Below are 22223 nucleotides of genomic sequence, written 5' to 3'. Positions count from 1 at the left end.
GCGCCATTGCCCCCTTGGCTACGATTTGAGTACTGCACCTGTACAACTAAAATTAAACATTTTGAAACTTTTTGTTGAAAGTTTTAGTAATAAGTCTTAACAACATAAGTTAAAAACGTGTGTCGTCAGCGTTTGAACTGGATTTCATTACTTTGCGCTGCTTCTTCTCCCGTGTGCCAATATGGGCCAGCTGCACAATCACTGCCACCTGCTGGTGCCCTCCGGGGACTAACATTTTTAACAACATGGCAACGGTGTCTGGAAAGCGCACATGTGTCCAGAGCTTGGTTTAACACAACCTCTGTCCCAAATGCACCCTGGCTCGACCAGATGTACGCACACACACACATGCGTGCGCACATGATGGCAGGAAAGAGCAGTGTGCTCCGTCAGCACAGGAAGTTTCTTAATCACATTGTGTCAGCAGTAATGCATGGAAACAAACCCACACATGTTATAATAACATCATTGTCGACCGTTTTATTCGTTACTTATCAGGTAACAAAATTGGAGGGCAGCTGTGTCGGACCATAACGGTGGCCTCTGTTTTGACGGACAGTTCTGCCGCATAAATTTAAATGTGAATTCAATTCAAATTTAAATAAATTTGAGATAAATTGGCAACAAAAAGCATAAATTTTATTTATTTATTTATTTATTTTTTTAGCTTGTTGTGCACATGAGGAGAAAAAAAGTGAACCCTGTAAAGAGAAAAGTATTTTCACTTGTGCAGGCAGCACTTCATTCACTTAGCTGTTGCGCATGCATCGGACACATTGCCAAACAAAATACCCACCACCTCCAATGACAATATCACCTTGTATTCGAGTATTGGTCCACTTATCAGACGCTAATTCAGTTAGCTAACACATCAAAACTCAGCAGCCCTGCTTACCTTTGGTCTTTGACGTGACAAGATATAGATGTGATATTCATACAGTGTAATCCAGTGGTGACAACCTAAACAGGAAGTAGAAGCATTATGACAGCATCAATTTCTAAAATGTGCTGATGATGTGGCGATATGTTTCCAGGATCTCGTCCGAAAGGGGATCCCGCACCACTTCCGGGCCATCGTATGGCAGCTGCTGTGCAATGCCCAGAACATGGCCATCAAGGACCAGTACTCGGACCTCCTGAAGATGACGTCGCCCTGCGAGAAGCTGATTCGCCGAGACATCGCTCGCACTTACCCCGAGCACGACTTCTTCAAGGAGAAGGACAGTCTGGGCCAGGAGGTTCTCTTCAATGTCATGAAGGTAAACCTACGATGATGAACAAAATGAGTGCTTTTATCAGCATGTGTGTGCTTCTCTGGATTCTGTGTGTACACGCCAATTTTGTGGGATCTCTATGTTGCCTGGTATAAATTTCATTCTTCCTTAGGCTTACTCCCTGGTGGACCGCGAGGTGGGTTATTGTCAAGGCAGTGCCTTTATCGTTGGGCTGCTGCTCATGCAGGTAATCGGCACATTCTGACGTCGTACATATTCGACAACCAAAGTCAAAACCCTCACGGCAAGTTTTAAAAAAAAAAAAATGTCCTCCAGATGCCAGAGGAGGAGGCCTTCTGCGTCTTTGTCAAGCTGATGCAGGACTACAGGCTCCGGGAGCTCTTCAAGCCCAGCATGGCCGAGTTGGGCCTCTGCATGTACCAGTTTGAGTCCATGATCCAGGTAAGAGAGCAAGAAGAAAGAAATCTACCAGGGGTGTTCCTGGCTCAAATAATGTTTTTTTGCACACCTAAAAAAATAATTCAAAATGTCTAATGCCGTGTAGGATTTGGTGTCTTCATTTTTTTTGTAAATCAGTTTTTCCCGTTAATTAAAAAAAAAAAAAGTCTAATATAGTTGTTCATGATTTAGGATCACAACTTTTAAGTGCAATATTCTTATTTTTTACATGGATCAGGTGTAAAATAAGAAGGTATCAATAATGGCTTAAAGGTGTGTTCCTATAATGTAAACAGCTAAGTGTGACATTTTGAGTTGAATGTTTTTCTTTTTTAATGGGCAAAAGTGTTTTATAAAATAAATGAAGACAAAGTTCTATTTATCTTCTTTTTTTTTTTTTTTTAATGAAAAGACCTCAACGTGCAATTTAAGGTATGCAGAGTGAATTACAAAGTCACCTTGGCCCAGAATATTGAAAAAGAATTCAAGTAAGTCAGGTACCAGTTGTCAAACTTACTTACCAGTTGGCAGCCAGACACTCATGCACATTGGTCATGCTAACAGCTAGCCGCTAGCCACTTACGTCGGAGACTTCTGCTGTACAATGACGGCGTACTTACATAGCGGTTTCTTAGCGTCCTAAATTAGCGATTGAACACGAGTTCGGGATTGCGTTGTGTTGATGTTGGTCGCAACTACAATGTCAATCAAAGAAACGTTTAAAATGGAAGTCAAGCTCGCCATCACGCCACAACGTGGGCGAACTTCAAAGTAAAAGTGTTCTAAGGCTATTTGCATTGCCGTCAATGTATTACTGTATTTGACAAACTTTACTTTGAAGTTAGGCTTAGCTTGTTACGTTGAGTATGTTTCAGCTTCCTTGACATGTCATGTAAGAATATTATCGAGTCGACTGTGAATGCGCACTTTGTTCCCCCTACAGCCCCCCCCCTCCCCCTTACCACCCACGAATCCGCGGATCAGGCGTGATCCGAACCGTGGGGCCTCATCCGAACCGACCACGGATCAATGATGATCGGTCGCACCTCTACCTAAAAACTTAACTTACGGTGATTCTGTTGTCAAGTTTTGCTTTCCACTTTACTACGATCAACTCAATTGAATACCGTCGCTTCGCCTCCATGTCCTGAAACAATGTTTACCAGATAAAAAATGAACAAAATCATCCGACAAATTAGCAGTAGAAAAGAAAATTCATCATTCTGCCTCCAACTATTAAATATAAGAAAACTCCCAAAGTAACTCCAACCAACTGGACTTTGTCGTCCTTCCAGGAGGATCTCCCCGAGCTCCACATGCACTTCCAGGCTCAAAGCTTCCACACCTCCATGTACGCTTCCTCCTGGTTCCTCACCATCTTCCTCACCTCTTTCCCACTGCCCGTCGCCACCCGGATCTTTGACATCTTCATGTGCGAGGTGGGTACTCGCCACCAGACTGGAGTGGTGGATTAGATAGGACTAAAATAGATGGTGTTGTTTGTCCATTATTGCCACCTGCTGGAAAAGTGAGACAGATGTCCTTAATTAAAAGTTCTGTTGTGTAATTTGATATTCTGATTTTAGTCATGCAGGGATGTCGGTTTTAAGTGATGACACGTCACAATTATGTTAGTTTACCATGTTGGGGTGGCGGGGGTATGTCCTAATTTTTTTCTGAGTTTGGGACTACATATAAGGTGTACATGCAGTCATTTGCGTTGCCGTCTGCAATCAGGGTCTGGAGATCGTGTTCCGAGTGGGCCTGGCCATCCTGCAGATGAACCATGCGGAACTCATTCAGCTGGACATGGAAGGAATGTTACAGGTCCGACCGCTGGCTGCTACAGGATGCCGTTTGGTCTTGTATGTGTTTGTCTGATCCTCTGCTCCCCCAAACAACAGCACTTTCAGAAGGTCATCCCGCGCCAGCTGGACACCGGGCCCGACAAGGTCATCCAGGCGGCCTATCAGTTCAAGTACAACGCCAAGAAGATGAAAAAGTAAGCAGAGGCCCAAAAATATTTGAGACCCAAACTGGAATCGTTTATCACTTTGAACTAAAATAATAATCATCTCAGTAGTGTCTCTGTCGCCACCATGTGGCCAAGTGGGGAAACACCATCCTGCTTCGTCACCTTCTTGTCTTTTGCTTTCTTCAGGTTGGAGAAGGAATACACCACCATCAAAACCAAAGAGATGGAGGAACAGGTGGAGATCAAAGTGAGTCAAACAACCCACTTTCAATGATTTATTTAAATTTTTAGCAGGGCTGTGCAATTAATCAAAATTCAATTACAATGTAAATTTTTACACTCCACAATTACAAAATAATCATTAAAAAAAGATTATAATACTAATTTTTGAGTTGTTTAAATTTATACATTTGCACCTTTTTTTTATTTGATCAATTTAGTTTTATTTGTTAGAATGTTTTTTATTTGTTTTTCTACTTTTAAACATTTTCTTGTTTTATACCAAAAAATAAATGATCGTCCTACTGCATAGTGCAAGTTTTTGTCGACATAAATAAATAAATATATATTATTATAAATATATATTATTATACATTCTGTTTGATCCGAAATAAACGTACATAATTATAGTATATATTAGTGTTTATTTAAATTGGTTTTAATATTTTTTAATGCTTAAACATTTTCTTGCTTGGTACCAAAAAAATGAATAATCGTGATTTCAATTATTGCCAAAATAATCGTGATTATTATTTTCTCCATGATCGAGCAACTCCAATTTTTAGAATTGTTTTCCCCTTTTTCTCTCAGCGGCTGCGCACAGAGAACCGCCTGCTGAAGCAGAGGATCGACACTCTGGAAAAGGTGAGTTCCGCTCACATCTACGCGGTGTCGTGACGGCATCCCCGTCCCGCACTAACCGGCCGTTTTGAGGGTCGCCGTGTCAGTCGGTTGCCACGGCGACGCCACTAACCGAGGCGAGCCGTGCCTGCTTGTCGTGCATGTCGGGTTTGCGCTCCGTCCACGCCGAGCATGTGGCGGGTGGTCGGATTGTAAGTCAGTCCAGACGTCGCCAGGCTCTTCATCACAGGATCTTTATCACTAACTCCATCCAGCGTGGAGACTTGTTTATGCACCCCCCACCTCACACTTCCTCTCTCGCACGCTCTCTCACTGCTTCCTGTCACTGTGTTGCTAGCATATCAAAATTATTTCCAAATGCATCTCTCACTTTCTTGCATGTGATGTTCCTTTTTGCACCCCTAGATGTAAACGTAGTGTTTCCCAACCTTTATTGAGCCAAAGCAGCAAACATGATAAATAAATAAGTAAATACATCCTGCACACCCACAATACAAAAAAAGTGTTCACAGGTTTTTGGGGGAAACCCATCGTCCGTTATTCACAGAAAAACGTACTTATTCACAATTTCTGTGTTCAGCCATGTCTAATATAAAAGTATTTCTTCAGCGCCATCTAGTGGCATCTAGTGAAAAGGAACCATGTTGAAGTGAGGGGCTTTTATTTCGGCAGACCATAGCCTTGTCTAATAGAAAAAAGTATTTTGCTGTCATTTTGTGGCATCTGTATAGAATTGCATGTCATGTGCTTTAACTATTCATGGCAGGGCACCTTTTTAAAGGGATAGTTGACTCATTGAGACATTTTCAGCAGGAAAAAATACAAAGAAAACAATCATGTTAATAATAATCTTGTACACAAACACTGATGTGACGCAGCACACTGGTTGGGAATCAACTGTCGTAGGACGTAGAAACGAACATTGCATTTCTTTTTGTCTCCAAAAATCATTAAGTATCTTGTGTGTGTGCTTTAAACTGTCCTCTGGATTGTCTCTGCTCTGTCTTTTGTGGATATCTTTGTTTTTTGTAGGAAAGTGCTTCCTTGGCAGATAGATTGATCCAGGTATTTTTCCTTCACTTTATTTTTCTCGCTGCACCCACACCCTCCTCTCTGCCTCTTCAGCACCGCATGCTGATGATTAGTCAGTTCTAAAGGGCTAATGATGCACATTTAGGGGAAATTGTGCTACATTTATCAAATTACCAGGTAATTTTAACTTTTAACGGTTATTGAATAAGTGCATGAAATAGTCACAAATGACAGAATCCAATTAAACGGTTAAATGTTGTTCACCTGAACAAGCGAGCACATTCCGGGCCTTTAATGAAAAAGAAGAGGCAGGAAATGCTGACTTGTAGCACAGGTGTTATTTTTCAGTGATCCAAAGTTCTCAGACTTGCGTATCTGAGAGGTAAGCTAATTATCTGAATGCGGGAAGCCGTGCATGGCAAATTGGCAATATTCTACTTTCCAGGACAAAGACACAGGCAGGTAATTTCTATCTCTTCAGTTTTTTTCAAGCCCCTTTCAGAGAGGTGTAATTATGTCTGTAGCACGGCTTGCGGCATCCTGCATTCATAATATTAGGTGCACGTGCATGGTTGTTAACAGTTGTCAAACAGTGACAATTGCTTTCAACACTTTACACTCAAATTTAGGATTTTTTAAAACAGATGGCGTCAGACATTTGTACATGAGGCAGGGTTTGAAAAAAATAAGTATCAATGGGGATTACAATGTTTTATTTTCATAACATTTCAAAAGGATTCATTAAAAAAGAAAATTTAAATAAATTATATGTATATATATTTATTTAATAAAATGCCATTTTAAATGTTCAATGTATGTTTTGTACAATTTTTGTTATTCACAATGAATAAACCATTTTAATATATTTTTAAAACATTTATTTTATTTTATTGCATTTAATTAACCAATTATTTGATTTTAAAAAAAATCTTAAAATGTTTAAAGTATATTTTGATAAATATTTTTTAAGAACTACAATGAATAAATTAACTAATTATTAAATTAAATAAAATTCTAAATATAATGCATAGGTTTTTTTTAATATTCACAATAAATGAACCAATTTAAATAACATTTTCTTTAAGTCTTGAATGTAAAATTTTAGGAGAAATTACAGTACCCTTGATCATGTAAATGCTCAATGGCTCGGAGTGAATTCATAGTGTCGTCCTCTAAATTCCAACACATTGGAGAGTAACTTCTAAAATATTCTCATCAATCAACATTGATGGTGTTGCTGTAGCGCCTCTGGAGGAATAATGTTGTATTACAAGCCCAGTGTGCACTTGCTTGTTCAGGTGTTTACACACACACACACACACACACCTTCTAAAACCAGCATGCCCTTTTAGACAACCCCAATCTTTTTCTTCCTCTTCCGCCGTCTTCTTTCACTTCCTGTCGTGCTCACCTTTCAACCCTTCCCACCCCCCCGGCCCGTCCACCCTCCCACGCCATTCGGTCGTGTGCGTCCGAAGGGACAAGTGACTCGGGCTCAGGAGGCGGAGGAGAACTACCTGGTCAAGCGGGAGTTGGCCACGGTCAAACAGCAGAGCGAGGAGGCCTCTGCTCAGCTGGGGCAGGCCAACAACACCATCAGGCAGCTTCAGCAGCAGCCGCAAGCGGTAAGGACGGCCACTGGGTGGCGCCACCGCCCACGGGAGCCAAGCCAGATTTCAGGAGCACCTGCGCTAATATGGAAAGCAGGGTGGACGAATACTGAGTTTTTGTCAAATGTGAGAGCAATAAAAAAAAAATAAAAAAAACGTTTAAATTAAATATTTAAATTATTTATTTATAATACATGGAAATAAATAATAATAAAAAAATCTCACTTGATATCAGCAACACAATTTTTTTTTAAATTACTTGTTTTAAGGTCAACGCATTTGCATTTAATATTTTGCATTTAAGCTTTTAGGTCAAATTTTTAACTTAATTCAAGTACAGTTATGTATTTTGACTGTCGGTACGTGTGTACCCTACTTTAAGTAGTGATCTTCCTCGCTGTTAGCATAGCAACAGCAGTGACGCGGCAGACTCACAATGCATAAAATCATGCTCGGACACGTCATAAGTTTGTTTTTTGCTTCCGTCCGTGGTCAGGCCAAACGTTGTTGTTGACCTCAAACGCGAGCATTTCGTAATTACTGTAGTGAACAGGTTTACTATTTACGATAGTTGGCTCCGACCAATTTCCGCACACATTATCTGCCCTGATTTGTCATTGTAAATATTGAACTGATGTAACATTTTTTGAGCAGATCAGAGAGGGAAAGAAAGCCTTCATAATACACCCCCGTGTGTGAATCGGGCCTCAAGAAGTTGCTCAAATTTGGCCCAATTGTTATTATGAATGTGCCTAACATTTAAATCACACAACTTTGTTAAAAAAATTATATATATATATATATATATATAATTGTTATTTTAATTTTGTTTTTTAATTATTTATTATTTTTTAATTTTTTAATTTTAATTATTTTTTTTAATTTAAATGAACTCACCCACATTGTGGGTAATCACTCAGCCGATTGTCGGTATGTGTTTAAGCACGCAGGCACAAAGTCCCATGTGAACACGCGTGTGGAAACGCATCACGCCTCCTGTACACACTTACAAATGTCTTCACACCCCACACATCTGCTCTCTTGACATAATTATGTTTAGTTATTAATTCATGCCAGTGCGTGTTTTACGTAAGGGGACATTTGGATGATTAATTCATGCCGCACAGGCTCTAGTTTGTATAAACTACACTTGGGTGAGCACTTAAGGCATTATTGGCTGTGATCTTGGCGTTCCAACTCTGTTGATGAGATCAATTATAAGTGCTTTAATAATCTTTTTTTTTATAGTCATGCGGAACGGAAGAGGTTTGATGTGGTCGTACTTATCGTTTGTGTTTTGGTGTGTCGTTGTGTGTTTGTCAGAAGGGGGCGCTACGCTGCTCGGAGGAGGCGGTGCTGCAGCTCGAGCGAGAGTTGGTGCAGGCCCGGCTGAAGGAGGCCGAGTCCCAGTGCGCGCTCAAGGAGATGCAGGACAAGATCCTGGACATGGAGAAGGTGAATGACAAATTGGCTTAAATATGCAGCATACTTGCTATGCTGCTCCAATGAGGTGCGGAGGATACATCAAAAGACGTCATAAACATGCACCCCATCACAAGCCTCAAAATACAAACTAAAACTTAATAATACAATTCAGTATGTGTGTAATGAGTACAATAAATTAGAAGTGGTGATATATATACATTATATAAACAGCAAAAAATATTTTGACATTTCATTAAAATGGCATTATATGAGTACTCTAAATCAAATACAATTAGTAAAATACATGTATTCTAAAAAATATATAACCTAAATGAGAAAAATCAATTATTGTATGGAGAACAGGTGGAATAGAAAATGAAAGAATGACACGATGGAGTAGAATAAATAAAGCCTTTAAATAGGAAAATAAAGGAATTGTAATATTTGTTCGGTAAATAAAAAAACTATGTAAGTGATTAATTAAAGTGAATTATTACAATAGATAAAAATATTAAATTTGTATAATAAATGCAAAATAAATTTTAAAATGAAAATAAATAAGTACAACTAATTACCTGGTATTCAAACTGGAAGAATGGACTGATGAAGTAAAATAAATAAAACAATTACATTGAAAAATGAATGAAAACAGTTTTAAATTTATGCAATAATTTAAAAAAAATATACAAAAAATAATGGGTACTATCAAAAACAGTTAAAAATGTTTTTGATTGAATGATCATTTACAATTTCCAAAATGTAGTTATAGAATCTAATGAGCACAATAAATTGAAATTGGGAGGGAAAAAAATCAACACATTATTGGAATTAAATTAAAGATACTTAATTCTAAATTAGAATGACAAAAAAATACAATGCTTGGACAAAATATTTTTTTAAGAAATGGTGGAGCCTTAACTCATTTGCTCTCAAAAACATAAATACATTCTATTTTACATATTACCACGCTCCCAAAGACGTGTTTAAACGTTTTTTTTAAATGTATTTTTATTTTTATGCTAGAGCATACAGAAAGCTTTAATGCAACCTCCGAATTGAAGAGAATGCTTGAATCAATGGTAGTTATTACAAAAATGGCCAGCAGGTGGCAGCAGAGTACAAGAGATCAACCAGGGCCATATTGCAAAAAGCTCATTTACAAGTCTTAAATTTGGCTGTAAAATGTACAAAAAAACATCCCTGAATGTCCTTTTGCTACCCGCATTAGCGCAACACGTCGCTGCCGGACGACACCAACGTGGCTCGTCTGCAGGAGGAGCTGATGGCCGTGACGGTCAGGGAGGCCGAAGCGCTAACGGGCCTCAAGGAGCTGCGGCAGCAAGTCCGAGACCTGGAGGACCACTGGCAGGTGAAAAACGAGTTTTTCTGAAAATCTGTTTCAGTTTGAGCCGATAAGTACTACTTTTAAGTCAGTTGTCATTTATCCAGATTTTGGACATGCAACCTGCTGAGATAGATTTTCCCCCTACACTGAGCAGATCTCAACATTTAGAACCAAAACAAGAGCAATATGAAATAAACTGCCATTTTTTTTTATAACAGTCGAGGATCATTGTGAAGAGAAAATGATCACGTAAATCCGTTCACATTGATTCCTGTTAATTCCCATGAAAAATGTCTTCACTTTTTTCTGGAATTTTGCATCCCTACGTGTTATCTTACTTGCCTGCACCACCGCAGCGCCACCTAGCCCGGACGTCCGGCCGCTGGCGGGAGAGTCCCAAGAAGAACACGCTAAGCGAGCTACAGGACGAGCTGATGAGCGTGCGGCTACGGGAGGCCGAAGCGCAGGCCGAAATGCGGGAAAGTCGACAGAGGATGCTGGAGCTGGAGACCCAAGTATACCTACACACACACGCACACGCACACACAAAAAAGTTTGGAAATACTTGTGTGGTTAGTGGCCTTTTAAAATAAAGTAAACACAACCTCCATTGCGGATTCTTGGTCTGCAGTCTTGATATTTCACTGATTAATTATTTTGGGGTTCAGTTAACACTGTTTTATATATCTGTGATCTATTTTGGGTGTAATTCCACTATTGACCACTAGATGGGAAAAAAATGTGTAAGATTTGAATCTTGTAAATCAGAGGGGGGTTTTTTTTTACTTTATTTTTGGGGATTTTCCAGAATCAGATACACGGCAATCATCTGCGGCGAGCCGAGCAGGAAGCCCGAAACCTTCAGGATCGCGTTCAGACGTTGACGACTCAGAACAAAGATCTCAACTCGCGGCTCCAGGACATCAAACGGCGACAAGCGGAGATGGAATGCAAGGTACCCAACGAACTACACGCTGATTCTCGTTAGGGCATGAGCGTAAAAATATTCTGATAAACGCGCCGCTTTTTCCAGAGCAAAGAGGAAGTGATGGCGGTGAGGTTGCGGGAGGCTGACAACATGGCCGCCATGGCCGAGCTGCAGCAGCAGATCTCCGAGCTGGAGATTCAGGTAATGCAAAAATTAATCATTGATGGAGGAAAAGCACGATAACAGCGTTACATCATTGTGTTACTAGCAGCGTGACATCATCTTCAGTCGACAGCAAGTGGCAAAATGGCCGCCCCCTGACATGTATAAAAACAGCTGAATTTTGCTTCCTAACTCATATTCCACAGATGTAATATTAATCAGAATGTCATGTTTAGACTAGTGAGGTCACATGTAACATATTCTTGTCAAGAAATGTTTACGGTTGACTTTTGGAAATTAAACATATTCAATAACACAGGTCAAGGTTAATGGCAAGGTCGACTACACCAGCTAGAAATAAAAACATACTTTCAATTTCTCTTTTGGTGTCCAATGGTGCATTCAAGGACCAGGAGCAAAACAGGACATCTCAAATGTAAATGAAAAATCTTATCAGTAAATAAAACTTATCAATAATATGAGATAAGATTCCACAAGATGGTGCCAAAGTAATACTTTTATTGCTAAGAATAGTGAATAGATGAGATTTTCAGTGAATCAATTCGACCAAAATATTTTTTGCAAATATGCAGGGGATTTACTTTTTGGTAGTGATCCATAACTTGTTTTTACATTTCACGTAACTGCATAATTGTTTCACTTTCAATTGTTTAGAAATGGCGACCGTTCGTCATCAGTCCCGGCGCGTGGGGCCCATCAGGAAGTGGTTTCAACTCTCAACTCTTAATGTTAAAGATTGACACAAAAATACAACATAAAAAAACATTTTAAAAAAAAACATTCCTGAGACGTTAAACGGCCGCCGCTCGCCGGCTGGCTGCCACCTGTTTCGCATCGCAGCTGAGCTCCAGGAAGCTGGGAAAAACAACCTCAAAAACATCATCAGGCTTGTTTTTGGACCTCCTTTCGGGGGTCTATGGGGACCCCTTGGTGTTGCAGGAAGTTGTTGCTATTTTTAGGTTAAAAAAAAAATATCTGGTATGGTTTGACCTAAACTGCAAAATTAATGTGATTTGGTTTGTTTAATCAATCTTACCTTATTCATGCTGTATGTGTATTTGCGGTACATACATTTAGTGTTCATGTAAACAGGATAAGTACACTGTTAGCTTTAGCTGGATAACATGATTACACTCTATTTACTTATACCTTTGACATTAGCTTTAGCCAACTAGCGGCACTATTTGACATTAGCACTCTAAGTATGCAGAAAGTTGTTGCTATTTTTAGATAAAAAATATGTACCTTATAAATAAGTGATTTGGTTTGTTTAATCAATCTTACCTTATTCATGCTATATGTGTATTTGCGGTACATACATTTAGTGTTCATGTAAACAGGATAAGTACACTGTTAGCTTTAGTTGGATAACATGATTACACTCTATTTACTTATACCTTTGACATTAGCTTTAGCCAACTAGCGGCACTATTTGACATTAGCACTCTAAGTATGCAGAAAGTTGTTGCTATTATTTAGATAAAAAAATATGTACCTTATAAATAAGTGATTTGGTTTGTTTAACCAATGTTACTTTATTTGTGCTATATATGTATTTGCGGCACATACATTTAGTGTTGATGTAAACAAGATGCCTACACTGTTAGCGTTAGCTTTAGCTGTTAGCGTTAGCTTTAGCTGGATAACATGTTGATTACACTGTTTACTTATTCCTTTGACATTAGCACTCTATGTATGCAGGAAGTTGTTGCTATTTTTAGATAAAAATATGTACCTTGTAAATAAGTGATTTGGTTTGTTTAAGCAATATTACTTTATTGATGCTATATATGTATTTGTGGTACATACATTTAGTGTTTATGTAAACAGGATAAGTACACTGTTAGCTTTAGCTGGATAACATGATTACACTCTATTTACTTATACCTTTGACATTAGCTTTAGCCAACTAGCAGCACTATTTGACATTAGCACTCTAAGTATGCAGAAAGTTGTTGCTATTTTTAGATAAAAAAAATATGTACCTTATAAATAAGTGATTTGGTTTGTTTAACTAATGTTACTTTATTTGTGCTATACTGTATATGTATTTGCGGCACATACATTTAGTGTTGATGTAAACAAGATGCCTACACTGTTAGCGTTAGCTTTAGCTGTTAGCGTTAGCTTTAGCTGGATAACATGTTGATTACACTGTTTACTTATTCCTTTGACATGATCACTCTATGTATGCAGGAAGTTGTTGCTATTATCAGATAAAAATATGTACCTTGTAAATAAGTGATTTGGTTTGTTTAAGCAATATTACTTTATTGATGCTATATATGTATTTGTGGTACATACTGTACATTTAGCGTTGATGTAAACAGGATACGTACACTGTTAGCGTTAGCTGGATAAGATGATCACACTCTGTTATACCTTTGACATTAGCTTTAGCCAACTAGCAGCACTCTTTGACATTAGCACTCTATGCTAAAAAATGCTAACTTTTTTTTTTTTTGCTCTAGAAAGAAGAAGGGAAGGTGCAGGGCCAACTGAACCACAGTGACTCCAACCAATACATCAGAGACCTCAAAGATCAGATCCAAGAGCTCAAACATGAGGTAATGACCAAGCTATTCACACTTCTTTTTTTTTTTTTTCTTCTTCACTTTTCTGCTTTTTCGTCTTCGCTCTGAGATTTGTTTCCTGGTTTGGTTAGACTGTGAGGCTAACACGTAAGTCAAAGTGTCAACTACACCCAAAGCGCTTCCTGTGCAGCGCCACGACATCGTCAGGTTGTCAAGACAACACGGCGACCGATCCCTCACAAAGTGTCGGTGAATGCTGACGGGGATAAACATGCATGCTAAGCTAACGTTAGCCGACGTCACAGTGATTCGTTAAAGCTCGTTCTCGGCGTTAACTGCCTTGGAAGAGCTTTTTTAATGATGTTATAATTGTCTTTTTCATCAGATCATATTTGGACTTAGGTCATATTTATCTTTTCCATTATTTCAATTTTTTTTTTTTTAATAATTTTTTTTAAATGGTATTGTACTTGTATTTTTTTTTTTTTTCAGTGGATGAAATGAGTCATACCAGAATTGTATTTTTTTTTTAATGCGGTTACAACTACCTTTTTAATGATGTTTTAATTTTGATAATGTCAGTTATTTTTGGGGGGATGGCAAATGTTTTTAATGGCGTTTTTTTTTTTAACGTTGACATTTTTAGTGATGTCATTCTTTTGATTAATTGTCATTTTTGGTCATTCTTGTGTTATTAATCATGGCATTGTCTTCTTTTAATGATTTCATTTAGGGCTGCTCGATTGTAAAGAAAATATTAATTAAGATTGTATTAGTAATAATTGAAATTACGATTATTTGGGACGATTATTTATTTTTTGGTACAAAACAAGAAAATGTTTTAACGTAAAATTTTTTAATAAATAATATTCTTTGAAACGCTATAATTATACTAGTTCCTTTTGGATTAAACAAAATTTATTAAATATGTTATTTTAAAATAAAAAAATAAGGTGCAAATTTATACATTTGAACAACAAAATTAGTATTAATAATCTTTTTTTTTTTTTTTTTTTTTTTTACGATTATGCTGATTTTGTAATTGTGGAGTGTAATAATTGAATGCACAGCCCTAGTTTCATTTATCATTTTTCAATGTTGAAATATTCTGTTAAAGTCATGTTTATGGCATATTTTTTAATTGTCATTCTCTCTCTCTCTCTCTCTTAGAGTCAAATAGCCTTTTTAATTGTCATACTCTTTTAAAGTCATAATTGTCAAATTTTTTTAATGTTGTCATAATAGTCTTTTAATTGTTTTCATCATTCTTACTGTTTTTTTTTTTTTTGCTTGCCTTTTAATCATACCATAATAATCTATGAATGATATCGTCAGTGTCTTTTTTTTAAATGTCAAATTTTCATTTTAACTGTCATAGTTTTTAAAGTCGGAAATATTTTTTTAACGTTCCATTATGTCATTGGTTGTTAATGATGTCATACTTATCTAATAATTTTTAATCCCACTTATATCATTGGTTATTGATGATGTCATACTTGCTATTTATTTATTTATTTATTTATTTTAAATAATGTCATAATTGTCTTTTTAATAATTTTATACTTACGTCATCATTTTTGAAGATGTCATCATTCTTATGTCTTCTAATGTGACATTCTTGTCTTTTTAATGACGTCCTAATGATCTTTGTTTTATTTTAGTTTTTTAAAACGATGTCCGCATTGTCTCGCTCAGATCTGCTGCTTAAAGGGACAGCGCGGCGTTTCCTCCAAGCCGGCCGCCTTTGACGGCATCCACATCATCAACCACTACGCCCACCACCACCACCACCGCCACCGCGATGACCCTCAGGACGACGGCTCGTACCAGTCTTCGGACGAGGACGCCTCCAAGGACGACGGCGAACGTGGAGGCGGCCGCCGCATCAGGCTACATCCCAAACTGGGCGCCACGGACAGCGAGGAGGAGGATGAGGAAGATGAGGACAACGAAGCTCTGAGGCTTTCCGTACCCTCCGCCGCCAATGTCGGAAATCACAAGTCCACCGCCGTGTGACGCATGGAACTTTCCGGATCGGGAAGAATGGACAAGAAGTTGGGAATTAGTACCCAGAAAAAGACGATAAAACATTTTATTCTATATCACACTTGGGATTTTATATGAACATTATTTTTTAAACCAACAACTCTACAGCGTGTGATGTTTTGTTGTTGTTGAATGAAATGACACATTTCAAACATTTTCAAATCTACCCGGAGACAAGCCATCTTCTGTATAACACATGAGTCGGGAGAATGGGATGGTTGTCATGGTAACGCACACCACAAGAGACACGGGAGGAAGGAGGAATTGTTTGTGTTGATTAACGACACTTTTGGTTGTGTTACCAAAGTTGTCACGTTTGTACCTTTTTTGTTCACTCCATTTCACACACCTGGACCTGGACCTGGACCTGGACTTGAAACCGCACCTTGACTTCAAATTGGACTTTGACTTCAACCTGGACTGGACTTGAAAACATATCTTGAAGTGGACCTGTACCTGAATCTGGACTTGGACCTGGATTTGGTGTGAACTTGTATCTCGGTACAGACTTGGACATTGATCTGGACTCTGGACTTGGACCTGGACTTGGACCTGATGTGGTTTGGGTGTTTTTATCAGTTCACACTAGTTGTCTGTGAAGACTTCACACTTGTTAGCTGCTTGGACAGCATCCATGTTCAACTTTTTTTTTTTTAAAGCACTTTGGGAGTTTGCAGTACATCACACACGTACGTGGACGTGAGTTTGTCGTGTGCGAAAAATTGACAATAAAACATTTTTGAACTGTTTTTGGTGTGTTGACATTCTTTTTATTTTTTATTTATATTTTTATAAAGCGGGCGGGCAGGCAGGAAACGATTGGGGGCTGCTGACGATTTCAAACACCAAAACCACAAAAAGTCTGATAACAACCGAGTGCGTGTAAGTATTGAGAAGTCTTTTAGATCGCAGCTGTGATTTACTGACATTGATTAAATACAGTCAGTGCACTTCAGAAGATTTTGTTGTTGTATTTGTTTGGAACTTTGGAAGTTGAGCAAAGCTTTTCAACTTTTTTTGTGTTCATTTTATATTTATATAGTGCTCGTTTTGTGTGTTCATTTTGTCTTGTTTTGTGTGCGGCTTCTTTGTGTTTATTGGCTTTCAACGTGTATGTGCGCTTTGGATTGTGTTTATTTTCGGTGGTGCGTTTGTGTTCATTTGCGCACTCGCTGGCAGGAAACGCTGGCGTTCGTGCACGTGTAGTTTTTTTTTTTTTTTTTTTTTTTTTATCGTCCAGGGCGTCCTATCTGCTGGCTTCTCGCTGAGCGGAAGTCTAATCGAGTCCGGGCACGTGTGTCTGCTCGCATCCTGTCGCGATTCTGCTCTTTCTGATTGGCGACGCGCAACGTGCGGGGCACTACAATCAACAAATGGGCCGATCATATTGGGCATTGATCAAGTGAGCAGAGGACACACACGAACGCGCACGCACACAACACGCGCACACTGAGCCGTTTGAGTGGGGCAAAAAACAGCCAACGATACAAAAACAAAATTTAAAAAAAAAACTTGCAAGGAGCGTGGGGCGCACGCTGGAGTTGAACTAACCACGTGACTGCGGCTCGTGACGTCACTGGCCAGTTTATAATCACTTTGTAAATGTGGAGACCTATTTCTTCATTCACTTTTAATGACGTTTTTATTTTCTGACAAGATGCAGAAGCTGATAAAAGTGAGCCGAAGAAGGCAAAAGAAGACGAAGAAAGTTCAGCGAAAATGAAGTGGGGAAAAAGGTGTTTATCTCAATACATTCTATTTAATTTAGTTAAAACTGGATTGTTAACAGGCATTGATTTTATGAGGCAGCCCATATACGCAATTCAGTGATAGAGTTCGGAATTTTTTTTTAAACAATGTCATGTTGATTTAATTGAAACATTGTGATTTCTGGGTAACTTGAGAAGTTAATATAACTAAAAACAAATCACACATCTAATAGATAGGCTATAATTAAAAATAAGAATTAAACTCAAAAATATATATTTTTTTACTATAAGCTAAACCAGCTTTCCATCTCACGTGACCACATGACGTCACATCTGCTCACTTTCTATTGGTACATAACCGCCACCAATTATGCTTTGACATTTTTCTGTCCGACATCGCGAGGGCGAAGACTCGTCTAAAAAGAATAAGAATTCAAGATTATGATTATTTTCGCTTTATTCATGTATTTATTTTTATTATTTAAGGGCGGTTGGACAACAAATGTACCGACGACTGTATTTCTGGCTGTACCTGTGCTAGCTGCACATTGAAGTGTTATTAGTCCTATAATAATAATAATAATAATAATGATAGCCCACAGGTGTTTTACTGCCCCCCTGAAACTGACAACAAACCAACAAATAAAGCTTCTATTGTGCGCGTGTCACTCAATTGGCTGGCCCCAGCGCCTGGGGGCTCATCTTCCTCGTCGTCCTCCTCCTCTTCCTCGGCGTCACCTGCGTGCTCGTGACACCTGGCAGGCGGCGGGCAGTCCTGGCGCATGCGCGGCGGGGCCGCAAGCTTGAAAAGCAGTTAAGCGAGCGAGCGAGCAAGCAGAAGAAAGACAAGAGGAGAATCGAGAGAAGAGGATGCCTCGCTCCTTCCTGGTGAAAAGCAAGAAGGCGCACACGTACCACCAGCCACGAGCACTGCACGACTGCACAGGTAAACCTAGACATCATATTTCATGTCATATTGAATTAATTTGTCTTAAAAAATTTTTTTTATTAGACATACATTTCAATTCCTTTAAATTCAAAAGCAGTATTTTAGTCGTAAATGCATATTTGTTTGTGCTCTCTTACAGTAAAAAAAAATATTGCATTGTTTGTATTTTTGGCTTTTATGTATAAAATAGTGAGAGGAAAAACGCGTTTAAAACCTCCAACTCTAATGTTTTACTATCAAATTAAATACATTTGACTTGACGTGTGCATGAGCAATAAATGGCCAAAATCAAAGCAATGCACCTGTTTTATAATAAACATTCTATCAGTAGTTATAGGCTACGTGTGTGTGCACTCTTATAATGTTTAAATATGACAAATATTGCTGTTTTTTTTTGCTACTAAAAGGATTCAAATGAAGTCAAGTGAAAAAGTGTTGCTTAAAACATGTTTTACGGTTAAAATAACCAACACGTGCATTCTCGTTTTATGACAAATTGTCCATAGCTATTTTCACTTAGATGCTACTAAAATGTAAAAAAAAAAATATATTTTCAAACCGCAAATGCATTGTTTTATTGTTAAAGTAATCATTATTTAGCAGTAATACCTTGTGGATGTGCATTTTCCACAAATATGAATGTTTGTGTAAGAAAAAAAAAATCAAACTTATTTGCAATGGATGCTTTTTTGTGCAAAATATTGTTCTGTTGTTGTTAGAATAAACACATTTAGCAGGAAATAGCCTTGTGGATGTATACATTGTCTGGATATCATCATCTATTATTTTTTAAAAGAAATCAAAACATATTAGCAATGTGATGTGCATTTTTCAACATGCTTCCTACAATGATTTTATTATCTATATCAAAAACGTAAACTTATGAGAGGAATCATTGTGCTATATGTTTCAAATTAATATTTCTAAAAGTGCTTTGAATGGTAAACGTCCCAATTATGTATTTGATGACTATATTGGTGGTGTAGGTCCTTGGAGTGATGGCGGTGCGTGTCCTCCTCCGGAACCGGCGGGTCCCGCGTGGAGCTTTCCCCGCACGGAGGATGTTGCGGTGGCGACCGCGGACTCGTCGTCTCTCTCCACCCGCGGCCTCGTTCCGACGGCGGCTGACTCCTCCCCCAAGTCGCCGCTGAGCTGCGCGGGCAGCCTGCGCGCGCCGTCGCCCGACTATGAGGGCTTCTGGAGGCCGCCGTCCCCGTCTGCCTCGCCGGGTAAGCACGCGGAGGGAGTCATTTATGATTTTTTTTTATTTGTTTTGTTGCTAAATATGTCTTCAATGAGTTCATTCGTGCTGTTTTGAGAGTGTTTCTCAGACCCGACGCCAGAGTGCGTTAACGTTTAGTCTTTTTTTTAAGTTTGCTTCCTGTGTTCATCCAGTAGATTCCCTCAAATCGTTCTCTCCTTTGGTGGACGACACGCCGGCCTTTTCGGTTCCCTTCCGGCCGTACGAATGGAGCGGATACCCGCCCCCGGCCGTGCAGGGCCTCTACCCCGGCCCGGCCCCCTCCATGCACGGCTTTTACGCGGAACCCGGCGCGCAGGTGCTCCACCACCCGTCCGCGTACGCGCAGCAGACGTACGGCCGCCACGGCGCCGCCTCGCTGCTCTTCCACGACGGGGGGCCCCTACGCGCCCACCACCTTGAGGCCCCGCCGGATGTTCTGTGCGCCAGTCTGGTGCTCAACGGCGCCTACAAGTGTGTCAAGTGCAGCAAGGTGAGACATTGGAGGAAGTGCTGCTGTGGCAACATTCTCATTGGTGGGAAGTTTGACAAATATTTGACATGATCAAATCAACAAATTCAAAAATATGTGACGTCGGCTGAAATAATGCTTTATTGGTGGTCCAAGGTTTCCTTTTAATTCTCTACGCAAAGCTCATACACCGTGGAAAAGAAATCAAACATGACGCCGTCAGTCATGCAGATAAAGTCAGGCTAATTTAACTCAAAAGGTAAACACAGACATAAATCTATTGAAAAATAAGCTCTATTCTTTACCTCGTTGCCACTTTCAAACAGACAAAGTATCTTACTTAAACTGTCGGAATTCGTCGTGCGCGAATCTATTCGCCGTCTTCTACGTCATTATCCATTTCCGCATTCCTTCAAAATAAACTTCCGCCCAAAAGAGGAAGTTAGAAAATAAGAGTTACCACATTGTCAGAAATTTGGCAAATAAACCACTGATCTGTATATATTACTGGTAGCCGATATAGGACAAGACTTTTGAAGCCGCGAGGCCGCCATATTGCTCCTCCCAAAAAACATTTCTCTGCATAATATCCTATACATTTACAGTATCGAAAATTGGAGAACATTTGCGACAGTACTTAGTAGAAACAGCTAAATTAGCTAAACATAAACAAAAGGGCTTCAGACATTTTACATCTTGCCTTCTGCCTGTCACTATACAGAGACAAAGACTGTTTTGCCACCTTTAACTGTTGGACGATGCTGACGTTTGTTTTCCGGCAGGTCTTCTCCACGCCGCACGGCTTGGAGGTACACGTGCGCAGGTCCCACAGCGGAACCAGGCCCTTTGCGTGTCCCATCTGCAGCAAAACCTTCGGACATGCCGTCAGTCTGGAGCAGCACAAGGCCGTGCACTCGCAGGTCAGTATTCGTTTGGACTGTTTTACGCAAATTAGAATTGGTTTAACTTTACAACCGTGAGAAAAAAACGTGCCGATTTTTGCTGATTTTAATAGCGCTAATAATTAAATCGTCAGGCCGATTACTCGGTTGGGGACTACTTTTCAAAAAGTTGGAAGTCAAGAGTCCGCGCCTCACGTAACTGACTCATGCCCGCCCCCTACAGGAGAGAAGCTTCGACTGCAAGATCTGCGGCAAGAGCTTCAAGCGCTCGTCCACGCTGTCCACGCACCTCCTGATCCACTCGGACACGCGTCCCTACGCCTGCCAGTACTGCGGCAAGCGCTTCCACCAGAAGTCGGACATGAAGAAGCACACGTTCATCCACACGGGCGAGAAGCCGCACAAGTGCCAGGTGTGCGGGAAGGCCTTCAGCCAGAGCTCCAACCTCATCACGCACAGTCGCAAACACAGCGGCTACAAGCCTTTCGCCTGCCACCTGTGCAGCAAAGGATTCCAGAGGAAGGTGGACCTGCGCAGGCACAAGGACACGCAGCACGGGATCAAGTGACGGTGACGCGCTAACAGACTTGTCGTCGTCTGTCATGGGGCAAAAATACGGACGTTTGTCTGTTACACCAGCATCGAATATCAATTTTCCATTTTCATACCAGTTACTATCAGTAATGATATCACAAAGTATCATAATGGTCAAACCACAAATGTCTTTAATCAAGTTGGTATCACAAAAACAGTTTGATATTGATGGTTTAAAAAAAAAAAAACATTAACACCAAACCTTTCAAATGTACTGATATCACAATGTATCGTTGGGGTGATACCATAAATGGACCACAAATGCAAGTATGCTTGAGGTTGGTATCATTGATACCGTTTGATATTGGTGCTTTAATAAAATATATATATTTATTTTATTGCAATGTATCATTTGGCCAATATCACAAATGTCCTCACCAACACAAGTACGTTTGAGTCGGTATCACCGATACAGATATCGATACTTAAAATCATGTTGTGCAATGGAAGAGTAACACAGTCTCCACAGCTCATATGTAAAATATGTATTGCTATGTGGATACTTCAATTAGCAAACTTCTAATTTCAGTATTCAGTATCAATATTGGAGTCTATCATATGAGCAATACCTGATATGATACCAAGTAAAGTAAAAAGCTGGTATCGGCCAACTCCGATACAGAAATGAGTAAAGATCAACAAAGGACCTCCCAAGTATTTTTATGTTTCTTTTCTTTTCGGCTAAATGGAACCTTTATAGTGTTACATATTATCATATTGGCAAAATGTGGTCCTAATATGCCGA

At 39.4% G+C, this 22223-nt stretch overlaps 2 protein-coding genes across 6 annotated transcripts in view; both read left to right on the top strand.

The window, feature by feature from the left end:
* Window positions 1-16361, top strand: part of evi5b (ecotropic viral integration site 5b) — a 25528-nt gene extending 9167 nt beyond the window's left edge. For 3 of the 5 annotated variants that reach the window (XM_077583954.1, XM_077583957.1, XM_077583959.1), the window contains 17 exons: window positions 1035-1259; window positions 1387-1461; window positions 1551-1676; window positions 2969-3112; window positions 3411-3500; window positions 3578-3675; window positions 3835-3895; window positions 4459-4512; window positions 5542-5574; window positions 7020-7166; window positions 8475-8606; window positions 9805-9945; window positions 10278-10436; window positions 10730-10876; window positions 10955-11050; window positions 13504-13599; window positions 15262-16361. In XM_077583954.1, coding sequence (XP_077440080.1) covers window positions 1035-1259; window positions 1387-1461; window positions 1551-1676; window positions 2969-3112; window positions 3411-3500; window positions 3578-3675; window positions 3835-3895; window positions 4459-4512; window positions 5542-5574; window positions 7020-7166; window positions 8475-8606; window positions 9805-9945; window positions 10278-10436; window positions 10730-10876; window positions 10955-11050; window positions 13504-13599; window positions 15262-15582 — 2145 coding nt within the window. In that variant the 3' untranslated portion in view covers window positions 15583-16361. The remainder of the gene's footprint in view (window positions 1-1034; window positions 1260-1386; window positions 1462-1550; window positions 1677-2968; window positions 3113-3410; window positions 3501-3577; window positions 3676-3834; window positions 3896-4458; window positions 4513-5541; window positions 5575-7019; window positions 7167-8474; window positions 8607-9804; window positions 9946-10277; window positions 10437-10729; window positions 10877-10954; window positions 11051-13503; window positions 13600-15261) is intronic. The other 2 variants (XM_077583955.1, XM_077583958.1) reach the window with 2 other exon arrangements.
* LOC144062154 (zinc finger protein Gfi-1-like) lies at window positions 15809-22223 on the top strand. The gene is made up of 8 exons (XM_077583190.1): window positions 15809-15838; window positions 16120-16172; window positions 18009-18079; window positions 18136-18267; window positions 19257-19499; window positions 19666-20003; window positions 20765-20902; window positions 21108-22223. Exons 1-8 carry the CDS (start codon window positions 15809-15811, stop codon window positions 21450-21452), a joined length of 1350 nt encoding a protein of 449 aa, XP_077439316.1. The 3' UTR covers window positions 21453-22223.

Source organism: Vanacampus margaritifer, chromosome 13, assembly GCF_051991255.1.
Source record: "Vanacampus margaritifer isolate UIUO_Vmar chromosome 13, RoL_Vmar_1.0, whole genome shotgun sequence".
Taxonomy (NCBI): Eukaryota; Metazoa; Chordata; class Actinopteri; order Syngnathiformes; family Syngnathidae; genus Vanacampus; species Vanacampus margaritifer.
This window is presented reverse-complemented; position numbering and strand designations above follow the sequence as displayed.

Excerpts from the sequence above, each read along its gene's own strand:
- LOC144062154 (XM_077583190.1), top strand. The coding sequence starts at position 15,809 with ATGAGTCGGGAGAATGGGATGGTTGTCATG. Across the intron at positions 19,500-19,665 it reads GTCCCCGTCTGCCTCGCCGG|TAGATTCCCTCAAATCGTTC; the intron begins GTAAGCACGCGG and ends GTGTTCATCCAG. Across the intron at positions 20,004-20,764 it reads AGTGTGTCAAGTGCAGCAAG|GTCTTCTCCACGCCGCACGG; the intron begins GTGAGACATTGG and ends GTTTTCCGGCAG.